The 12,456-nt window shown below is 30.2% G+C and overlaps 1 protein-coding gene and 1 long non-coding RNA gene across 2 annotated transcripts in view; both read right to left on the reverse strand.

The window, feature by feature from the left end:
* Positions 1-2,615: 2,615 nt before the first annotated feature.
* Positions 2,616-6,216, reverse strand: LOC111635057. The gene is made up of 4 exons (XM_023379908.1): positions 5,849-6,216; positions 4,526-4,710; positions 3,283-4,216; positions 2,616-2,670 (listed from the first exon to the last, which is right to left on the reverse strand). Exons 1-3 carry the CDS (start codon positions 6,198-6,200, stop codon positions 3,497-3,499), a joined length of 1,257 nt encoding a protein of 418 aa, XP_023235676.1. The 5' UTR covers positions 6,201-6,216; the 3' UTR covers positions 2,616-2,670; positions 3,283-3,496.
* A 161-nt stretch (positions 6,217-6,377) lies between these two features.
* The window catches only part of LOC111635060, a 15,151-nt gene continuing 9,072 nt past the window's right edge, over positions 6,378-12,456 (reverse strand). Inside the window, exons 2-3 of the long non-coding RNA XR_002758333.1 lie at positions 9,164-9,234; positions 6,378-6,608 (exon numbers count right to left, since the gene is read on the reverse strand). This is a non-coding gene — a long non-coding RNA (uncharacterized LOC111635060). The remainder of the gene's footprint in view (positions 6,609-9,163; positions 9,235-12,456) is intronic.

Consider the following 12,456-nt stretch of genomic DNA (forward strand, 5'->3'; position numbering starts at 1 on the left):
AAGGGGCTGCCCATAAATGACGTCCACACTGGAAGGGAGAAAGAGGTTAAACTTTAATGGACGTCCGTTTTAATTCATTAAATTCTACACAATTTATACATTTTATTATGCATAAAGTGATAAAGATTTTGAAGGGGGTTGAATTTTGCTGGACGTCCGAGAGGGGAAATAATAGAGAGGTTTCAGCCGACGTTTTCGCGTTGAAAACGTCGGCCGCAACCTCTCTATTCTCTCGGTATTGTTTAATGTAGCTTACCTGTTTTGAATACAATTCCAGCAATAGTGACAAACAGCAGTTTATTGTAAGTTATTTGTATTGGTTCGCTGTTTTATAGTTAGAAATTCGAATTACTCGAATTTATAACATTAAAATCGTTCCTTTGTCTCAAATATCTGTTTGAGTCAGACAAATTACTTTCGCTTTTTCCTTTTCAATAAACTGAATTTTCAAAAGGAAAATTATTCACTTTCGGATGTTAAGTTTCGATATAAAACGAACGATTGTAATGAAAGCCGAAATATAATCGGGTGAAAACGCTCCGAAACCGGGAAATTTCTAACATATTAGGCGAGAAATCCTTTAAAGATTGGTTTAAAACATGATTTAAGAAAAGGAAATGAAACTAAAAGTAAGGTTATAAAGAAACTACTTTGCCAATGGAACGAACGGGGAAAAATTACCGTTTGTCCGAAGAGTTTGTAACGTTTGAAAATGCAAAATGTTGTGCTATTTAGCAATTGATAATCGATTTAAAATTCAGTTTCAGTAGATGAATTAAATATCACTCATAAATGTCGACAAAATTCTGTCCATTGTAAACTATGTAATCCGAAATTTGCCTTTTTTCCTTCGTAAAATGTTAACTCACAAATTTATTATAAAAGAGTAACAAAGATACAGAAAATTGTGGAATACCACACTCGTGTCAAATCGAAAAATGCATGTTCCTGCACTTAAACTATATAAAAGTTATGTATTTAACTATTTACATATTATACAAGTAATAAAGTTCCTGGAATCGGACATTGTTATTACTAATGATTGTGATTAAATCATTCATAGTAGGAAAAGACTTGTATTAAACAATATACAGGCCCTTTAGCATAAAATATGGAATTGATAAAGGTGGATATTGAGCAGCAAAGCAGACTACTCTCTATTGGGATACAATGATAAAAAGTGTTAACTGAGAAATAACTAATAAATTTTCTGTGATATTATAGGAAAAAAATTATTACACAAAATTACTTTTGTTTCTGATTCATAATTGAAAAATATTACGTATATATTAATGTTTACGTATATTAAAGTTTTATTAACTATTAAATACGACACAAAAGTCAATGCAAATAATTAATATAACGATTATTCGTTATTTACAGTGAACAGTGCACGAAGTCTTGTTCAAATTTTGTTAATTACTCGTGTTAAATGTATTGTGTTCAATAAGTATTAAGTATAGTATATTGTTATTTATATACAGGAATTAAATGATTCGACACAGTCAAAAATCAAATAATAGAATCAATAAAAGGAAAAACTTGAAATAATTTTTATTGATAATTTATATCAATACAAGCGTTTCAGTTTTTAAATGATAAATTTTAAATTTTGAGAACAAATATATTAACAAATGAATATAAGACGTTGAATCAACTTCAAGATGGTAAATGAAAACGACTCTCTGATGAGAGAAAACGGAAGATGACTCGATCGTGCAACGATGTAAAAAGTCTTTAAAACGGTTCAGAGGAAGAAAATGCTTTATCTTGTTAAATTTTGCGTTTATAGTTTTTAATTTTAAAACATCCGAACTTTGCATTTTATTCCTTTGATTCTTCTCTGGTGAAAACTTCGCTGTCACTAAATCTATGAACACTCAACGCCATTTTATGCAAAACCACATCTTCCAATGAGCAACGAAGATTACTTTTTTGATTTTGTACAAGAAAAAAGCAAACTTGAAAGTCTGCGAAAGTAATATAAAAAGAGACTCGCACAGTTTCTCTCTTCCTAAAAAAAAAAAAAAAAAATAGAAAAACATTTCATAAATCAAAAATATTAAAAATGTTTCATAGAATTATATAAAAATTTTATTATTATTTAAATATTAGTGTACTTTCTCTTAGTGAAAAAACATATAAATAAATGAAAAAACTAGTTATTTATTGAAATTCTGTTGTTATATATTATTAAAAATAGATGAACATTATATATTTACGAATGGACTGATTAAATGAATTTCATGACTTAAAGATTTGCGATAAAGAAAGACTTTAGTAAATAAATATAAAAATTGTACTTAATTTTTAAACAATTTTAGTCGTTCTTAAATAAAAATAATTTTAAAAATCATCAACATCAATATGTGATATGTTCATTTTAAACTCTCAATTTTTAGATAATATAATATTGTTACATTTATAATTTTTAATAAAACACAATGTTTTCTATGTGAATAAATACAATATTATTTTTTAAATTTTGAAAAAATGAATTAAAAATGAAAATCATAAAATTAATATGTGATCGTGAGTGAGAGTTTAGCATAAGATGAAGATCTATTCATTAAACTAGTAAAAGTAAAAGTGAAAGATATTTTCTAACCTCTTTCTTAGATTTTGCAGATAATTCCTCTTCTGGTAAACTTGAATAATCGACATCCACAACTGAAAATCAAATGATATTGTAAATTAAGCATACTTGTCGTATTTTTCTCTTAATAAAAATTATAACACATCATTAACTATAAATTCAATAACAACAATAAACTGCAGCAGAATGGATACGCTTCTCAAACATCCAGTTACGTTACCCGTCAAAAATCAATACAATATTCAAATTATCTTAAAATAATAATTAGCCACTTATGCATGACAAAGCGCACAGAGTGAAACAATCATTGATTGAATTCAAATAGTTAATTAAACAGTAATCACAAAAATAAGATATTTTTTATTTAAAAAACGAAATTTTAGAGTATTTTTCAATCTAATGTCATTAATAATACGTATAATAAAAATTATACCAAACAGCCTAACAAGACTAAAGATATGCAATTAATTCTATGTTTAATTATTTATTAAAATTACTTCATAATTACTTAAATACTTGAAATATACTTTAGATCTACGAATATTATCTAATCATTATGTAAACATTTTTTATGCAAATGAATTTAAAACTTGTATAATTGTTTAATTATGAAAAAAGTCTGAAAGGTATTGAATTATAAAAATAGTCCCAAACATAACTTTAACTATTTATTGATATGATCTTACCTTTTTCAACTTCAATTGCACCTTCAGCATAATTCTTATCAAGTTGTAAATGCTTTACAATGTCAAAATTAGATTGTAATATTTCTTTGTTTATTTTGATTTTCTACTTCCTCAAATCCGTTACTAAATGTATTCCAACGATAAAACTCATTAGAAACGTTTGGCGTTTCGTCGATAGATAAATTTGAATTGCATAGTTTGACATCTAGAGAAGTCAATGATTGGTTTTTTCTACTAATTGAGATACGTCTGCAACGTATTTCTCTTCCTCAGCAATTATTGGTTCATTGTTTTCAATATGACATTGGTTCAATAAATCAGTTCCGCTGATGTTGACATCACACTTTTTATAATCAATGATAGTATCGGAATGAATGCTACCATCATTTTCTGATCCGTCGTCTCCAGATTCAGGTTCCTCTTCCTCATAAATTACTTCTGAAACTAATGAATAGCGCTCGAGTTCGCTAAAATCTCTAAGCAAAGGCCGTTTTTTATACTCTTCATAAATACTTGACGTGATTTCTTCTGGAGATAGAGGAACATTTAGATTTTTCTGTTCAGCAGACGAAATCAAAGAATTACTCTTTTCTGCTAAATGAGACAAGTCTGCAACAGATTTTTCTTCTTCGGTAATTACTGATGCATTGTTTTCAGTATTACAGTTGTCCGAAACATCAGTTGTGCTAATGTTAACATCACATTCTTCATAATCAATGAAGATGGTGTCTGAATGAAAGCTACCATCACTTTCTGATCCATCGTCTCCAGATTCAGGTTCCTCTTCTTCATAAATTACTTCCGAAACTAATGAATAGCGCTCGAGTTCGATAAAATCTCTAAGCAAAGGCCGTTTTTTATACTCTTTATAAACACTCGATGTGATCTCTGCTGGAGATAGAGGAACATTTAGTTCTATCTCTTGATCAGATTTCTGAAAATTAAGATTTTAAAATATTTATTAAGTATTACGCTTAATAAATTTGTTTTCACCTAAAATCAGATAAATTACTGCTAAATATAATCTATAACTGAAATATTGCATCAATTATGAACATATCAATTTTAAAAACTAAACTACGAGCAACTTCATAAATAATATGAAGTGAATTTATATGAATTGTAACTTATATTTATTAAATGCGTTTTAATATAAGAACGTCGTATTTATCAACAATCATCTTCCAAACGACAAAGAAAATAAGAAACTTGTCTGGAATTATTTTATTAAATTTATACTTACATCAGAGTATTCTTCTGTATCATTAGATTCATCAAAAATATCGGAAAATGTAGTGCTTTTAATTATACATTCCCTGACTTCTGGTTCATTGTCATCCAGAACGTCTTTTTCTGAATTAAGGACTGGATGAATATTTTGTTTTAAATTACTCTCAGAAATTCCACTTCCATCAGCTGATTCAGAAACTAAAGTATAAAAAACAGAAAAATTAAAAATTTACTCCAGGACAACACGTTATTATAATAGTAACGGGCGTAAAGAGAAAAAACTATCAAATCATTAATGAAAAAGAAATTTTTCAGATTTATCTGAGCGTATTTATTTACTTTTATGGTTTTTTTCTATTTATAACTTTATATCAAAGTTTAAAAATTCATATATATATTGTTATAAACGTTATCAACGTTAATTAATTTTTTTTCTAATAATTTCTGGAAATTGAATTATGATTGGAAAAGCACAAAAGTTATCAATATATTACTAATGTACTGTACATAAATTGTTGTATTAAGTGTGAAGTTTTATAGTCAAGCATTTAACTGAAGCTATAACATTAATAATTCATTGATCCGTTTACAGACCAAATCGATTAATTCCATTTGTATATCCTTAGAATAATCGTTATTATTTTTACATTTTTTTCTCATACCAATTTTATATGACGTTACATAAAAGCTACAATAAATTAAATGACTGAGAAATAGAAAAATATCTTCAATAATTAGTTGTTGTTGAATAAAATTCTTTCTTTCTGAGAGATATTTTATCAGTTTCATTTAACCAGTGAGCGTAATTACGCATATCCAACAATGAGGATAAATAATATTAGGATTTCAGAGATACAATATAACTTTGATCGCTGACTAAAAATGTTCAAATATAGAAAATATGTAAACACAAGTAAAAGTAGAATTGATTAATGTTCGAATTGAAAGATTAATGCCATGACTTTCCAGCTGGTTAATTATATACTGTAGTTAACAAGCTCGAAAATTTTGCTGAAAAGTCAACAATAGATATGAAAAACCAGGAACAGAAAGATTTATCGCCTTTTTCTTTTCTTAATACATTTTAAATTATTTGTATAGATTTTTTAATGCTTTGTAATTAAAATTTAATTATACAGATGATGGCTCCCGCTGTTATAACCTATATTCCGAAGCATGGGCTTCGGAGATAAACTATTTACATTCTTCCTGTCATTGGTCTTTTCAGCAGTTTCATGAAATATGACTGTTCATGTAACTGTACTTATGTTAACATTAATATAATTGTTTGAGATTTCTATCATATTATTTTTATTCTAATATTGATAAAATTTACCATTACGAGGCAGATAATTCGGATCTGATAAAAAGTTGCCCGTTTGTAATAACAGATTCGAATCTTGTTCTTCTGTTGAAGTATTCTGGGCAGAAGACTCATTACCAGGAATCTGTGGTTTCTGCTGATATTCAATTACTTCAATTGGCGGCTCAATTTCAGATAATTCTTGCTGCGGTCCTTGCTGCAGCTGCTGCTCTGACTGCTCATAATACATTCCTGGTTGCGATTCATGAACAACCATTTCTGCTGGTTGCCAATAGCCAATCATATTAGGGTATGGTCCGTAACCAATCATATTAGGGTATGGTCCGTAACCAATCATATTAGGATATGGTCCGTAACCAATCATATTAGGATATGGTCCGTAACCAATCATATTAGGATATGGTCCGTAACCAATCATATTAGGATATGGTCCGTAACCAATCATATTAGGATATGGTCCGTAACCAATCATATTAGGATATGGTCCGTAACCAATCATATTAGGATATGGTCCGTAACCAATCATATTAGGATATGGTCCGTAACCAATCATATTAGGATATGGTCCGTAACCAATCATATTAGGATATGGTCCGTAACCAATCATATTAGGATATGGTCCGTAACCAATCATATTAGGATATGGTCCGTAACCAATCATATGTGGCGATGATCCATATCCAATCATAGAAGGAGGGAGCCCATATGCAATCATTCCAGGGGATTGAAGCTCCTGTCTCATTGGTCCTTGTTGATACATTTGTAATAAATTCTGAAATATGAAGCATGGAATTGATAAATAATAAAAAATACGTTAGCCTATTAGTAATACAGTACCTAATATTGTAGATAGGCAAATTAACATGTATATTATAATTTAAAGAATCGCCATTGCCATTGGTTCTCAAATGTTTGTATTATTAATGGTAATAATATAATAGGTCAATATGAATTCGAGTTTACCTACTCCAACATAATTTGTGTAAATACATCAAAATTTTCTGAGTTACTTATAATTGAATGTAAATATAAATTATGATAATTTGTCATTGATAGCATCAATATGAAGCTTTACATAAATAAAGACAGATATATAATTTGTCAGTTGCTGACGGTCTACAACCATCGGTTGTTTTTACAATTGAATTGTACTATTCTAATTGGTTTTCATTTTTGATGTTTTATTTAATTAATTTGTGGACTAATTGTATACACAATGCAGTGTATTCTTTGTAATATTTTTCAGTCTGTAAACTGCGTTTTTTTTTACATAATTTATTACTATTTGTCTAATCTTCAATGGTCTAATGCTAGATCTGAGTACTTGAAATGCATTCCCAATATCAACTAACTTCAAACTATATTTGAATATTTTGGTTTGGTATTTCAGTGATGAATTCCTTCTCATGAACCCTTTTAATTACAGCCGTAACTAATCGTCTAAACGTTTAATTTATAGATAACTTTGGGCTAGAAGCGTATCTAATTTAATTAATAACAATTTTTGACATTATTAACTGTAAATAAACTAAGAACATTTGTCATTTTAATAAATTAAATATTAATTAATCATTCATCTTACAAACAAAAATAGAATTATAATAATACTCAATAACAGTTATTGTATTATGTAAAATTAAATCCTTTTTAAAACTTTTTTTACAATAAGATATTTTTCATAATACACTGGCGGAAATTGAAAGTGTTACACCCACCCAATATTGTCAAAGACATGAAATTGGGACAAAAGAATCTTTTTTTGAAGGGTATTGAATGATCAAAAATTAAATGAAGTACATACAGTGGTATGGAAATTATGGAGACACTTGTTATGCAAAATTGCTATAATGTTTAGTTTATAATTTGTGAACTGTGTTATGGAACATGACTTTTTTTGGTCCACATGTTGTTGGTGACCATCTATGTCATATCGACAAGTGAGAACTCCGTACACCCAAATGTCTGACTTTGAAAGAGGTTGGATAATTGGCATGTCAGAAATGGGAGCATCATATCGTGAAATTGCCTGAAGGACTGGCCGTAGTGCGATGTCAGTACAAAGAGTGGTCACACGATGGATGCAGGAAGGGTCCAGTACTCGCAGACCTGGCACGGGTCCACGCAGAAGGACGACGCCACGTGTAGATCGCCATATTGTGCGGATGGCAGTTGCTGACAGATGTGCGATGGCAGCACATATCCAAGCAGTAGTTACTGTCAGAATCACCCCATGGACAATTGTAAACCAATTGCTTGATGCTGGGCTGAAATCTCGGACTCACATGCAATGTGTTCCCTTAACCAGATTTCATCGCCAACAACGGCTAACGGCTGCTAGACAAAATTGGACACATAAATAGCATACAATTGTGTTTAGTGATGAATCCCGATTCTGTTTAGGCAAATTCTGTGATAGTCGGCAACATGTCCGCCAGCGTGCTGGAGAAAGAGCCCACCTCGCTGTGATTTCAGAATGCCACTCATGTCAAACTCCTGGTGTCATGGTTTGGGGGGGTAATCAATTACAACAGCAGGTTGTTGAAGGCACAATGATCGCCCACCAGTATGTGGACAGGGTGATCCATCCAGTAGTCATACCTTTCATGAACACTACCCAAAACGGTATCTTCCAACAAAATAATGCCCGTCCTCATGTTGCTGTCATCACATGACAGGCCTTGCAAAGTGTCACAATCATGGATTGGCCCGCCCAGTCTCCAGATTTATCCCCTATAGAGCATGTCTGGAATGCCATGGGTAGACGGATTACGTCTCATAGCCATCCAGCGCGCACTGTACAACAACTGATTGCACAAGTTGTGCAGGCATGGAGAGATATACCCCAACAAGACATTCAAGCACTTATTGTTTCAATGCCTGCAAGGATCCAAGAGTGTATCCAAGCTCAAGGTGGCCATACCTCTTACAGAAACATGTACCAAACAGCGATAAAACTTTGCGTTTTATCGCTGTTTGGTACATTTCATTTTGTGTTCATTTCTTCTGGGTAGGCCCCTGTACATGTTTACCAAGTTTCGTGAATTTCTATCAATTCCATCTGGGTGTAACACTTTCAATTTCCGCCAGTGTATAATGTGAACTATTGTAAAGGTTAAAAAATTGCTTTTTAATATTCTGATTGTTAACTGACAACAATTACTTTAAGACAGACAAACGTAGCACCAGAAAGACTAATCGTTTTAATATTGAAATACAGTAATTCATGAGTGGAGTAAAGATACAAATTATAATTTCTAGATTATAATTCATATCTGTAAAAATATAAATTATGAAAAAATATATGTTATAATTTTCTGATACACTCACCCGATTGCCATATATGAAATAATTGTTATTACCAAAAGGTATATAACTTTGAATAAATCCTCTTTGAAAACCTGTAAAGAAATATTTCACAATTAATGTTTCTTGTTTATAATATTTTTATAATACAGTATACCTATTTGTGTTAATGTTACAATAAACTATAATTGATCGATCTGCGAGTCTTGTAAAAACATCTAGGAAAAAACTTTAGTAACAGCAAATAAGTTCTTGCAAAAGGCTAAAACATCAGTATTTTTCTCTTTAATATGTGGCAATTTCAAGACTTATACAAGTGTATCTTAAATTTCCATTGTTATCAACAGTTGGTTATAGGCTATATAAACGTAATCGCAGGGAGACAGTATTGTACATGTTCGCAATGCAAAAATTCTTTTGTTTATTTTTTTTGTAGTCTACGATAAGGCAATATATGTACCATGGTATCATAATTATTGTAACGGCCACATTGACAAACGATAAAACAGAAATGGGCAACCATGCCAGGCACCTTTTTTATTATTCTCGACACTGATACAGCCAGACAGTTTAAAACAAATACTGGCTATTTGTGCAATTTATAATAAATATTTAATAAATAAATACAAATTTTTTTCATAACATTTTGATAAATCTCTAAGTTTATGTATATTTATCTGTAGATCTGTTCCTAGAACACTGAAAGATAATTACAAAATTTACAGTAACTGATAAATATATGCCCACATTCTCACATGCTTAAAATGGTAAGATCTTATCGTTTTAAGCATATTCAATATGATCCAAAAATAAAGTAGATTATTTGTTATTCACAAATAATCTACTGAATGTTCAGATATAAACAGATAATTAAAACAAAACAAATATCAAATTTAGAAGTTCTCGTTACATTCTTGTAAGTTTTACTTACACAGCTATTATGTATAACAGAGGAAAGGAATGTCGATCAAATAAATGATCCCAAAATTTTTGCATTTGTGTACTGAAGAGACTGCGATATATAAATAAATATAAAATTCTTGCTGGATTTTCAGTATATGTTGATGTTAGTGTTTGTATGAGAGGCATTAACTTGAAGTTTAATTAAGCCTTTTGTCGAAACGTTTTGAAATTTTGCATGGGGATTTGGAGACGAGCGACATTGATACTGTGAAATTTTGGTGGTTAAAGATCGGAAAGATGAGGAGAAAGAGAAAGAAAATTTGTTATGCCTATATGTGTGGTTAATGATGGTTTACACATTATTAAGTTTACAAACTTTTCAAAACTTATTTCTACCCTGAAAATTAAACTTTTTGCAATTTTATAATAACTGATAATATGAAATTTTTAAAAAAAACTTTCATAACAGATGAGGCCACAGAAAATTTTAACCTTTTTGTCAGGAATGATATGCATCTCATTGCTGAATTTTAATACGTTGACATTGCTATTATTTCTAATTAACAAGCAGTGGCGTAGCGTAGTGGGGGCGGCACTTTTAGGGGGCGACAAATTTCACAATAAATAATCTTGTAAAAATTTGAACCATTTCATTTCATATTTTTGACCGATTGAAATGAGCACGGAATTTTTCATTACTTATTCTGTGACGAAACTGAATTTTAGTCTTTTAAATTGAGATACCTAAAGGGGACGGCGAAATTTTCCTCCGCCCCGGGCGGCTGACACCCACGCTACGGCACTGTTAACAAGTCTTTTTAAGACGATCTGATAGTTGGTATATAATAAATAATTAATTACTTAATTAATATTTACTATTATTGATGTGTAACGTATCAACCCATTAATTATTCTTCCTTAGTCGTTTGTTCACAGTGACTTGTTTGAGTTTTGAAGTTGGCGTGAGAAATTTTTTTATTTTATGTTAGTTTGTTGCAAAAATATCTATTTTGATAATTATAATTTGTTTGGAACCAGCTTTTAATTATATTTCTTATGGTAAATTTATAAATTATTTGCATTTGTAAAATTAATTATTTTTACATGTTTTTATTCGGTATGAATGTAAAATATAAAAAATATTTCTTTTACTATTGAGATTCCCGACTATACTTCATATTAAACAATTCTTTAAACTCTACACCCCTACCTTCGAATATAGTATACGTCATCCTCAGGTTTTTAGTTGCGATCGACAATAATAATCATGGTTTAAAACTAAAACTGGAGCTAAAAAGCTTTACTCACCTCCACTTCTTGGACATTAATATAAGGAAATAAACACACAAGTGTATACTTAAAACCCATTCGTGCTCCACCCTTGATCCAACGACCCGTATAAAAATATATGTTGTCGGCGTTTAAGGCACTAATCAAAAGGGAATTTTTACATTGTACCAACATTCAGGACTGTCTCGAAGAGATTAATACAATTGCAACGAATTTAGGTTACAAAACCGCTACAGTTGAAGGGCTGGTCAGATGTGTTACAAAGAAAATAAAAATAAAAAACGTACTAACTTCGATAGAATTAATAAATTCACATACAACAACCGATTGGGTGATGCTGCGAATGAATTAGCATCTTATAAAAAGTCGAGAATGATTTATAAAAGGGCACCCAATATTTATAGTTTATTACGAAACCAAAAAGACAAACTAAAAAAGGAAGAGAAATGTGGAGTATATAAAATACCGTTTAAAAACCAACAGTTAGGAATTACAAAAGATTATGTTAGTGTGAATCGAAGAAATCTTGCAGTACGTCTGAGCGAACATATGTACAACGTTGGAAAAGGATTATGGCACAAATTATGGCATAAACAGAAGGAGCAGTTGTAAAGTGGGAGAAAGCGAACGTCATTAAAACAGTGCACTCTCATTCATTGCGTTGGAAAAAGTATAAATTTACAAAAGCAAAATAAAAGAGCGATTCCTAAATGCTAGGGATTCTAATGCACTTCCAACAGCGTGGAAATATATAATAGAAAAAAGAATGGGACTTAAAAACCCTGAAATCATATATTCACTATGGTTAACTTGATGTTTAATACGTACTTTTAGTTATTCATTTAGTTATTTTATTGTTTATTTATTATACAGCGGTTCTAGTAATTAGTTTAATTCTTTTTAAATTTGAAATATTATAAATTCGAAAAACGATACGTTCCATTTTTGGAACATTTACATTATTTTCTAAAACCTGAGGATGACCCATACTATAGAGGTTGAAAACGTTAGTAATAAAAATCTTTTTGCTCAGCAAACATTAGGTAATATATTGATTTCATGTAAGATGTTTAAAGATTTGTATTTTTTTTTCTTTTTGCACTTTAAATGTATGGCTGCTGCAA

Source organism: Centruroides sculpturatus, unplaced genomic scaffold (genome assembly GCF_000671375.1).
Source record: "Centruroides sculpturatus isolate CEXI.00-Female unplaced genomic scaffold, Cexi_2.0 scaffold720, whole genome shotgun sequence".
Lineage (NCBI taxonomy): Eukaryota > Metazoa > Arthropoda > Arachnida > Scorpiones > Buthidae > Centruroides > Centruroides sculpturatus.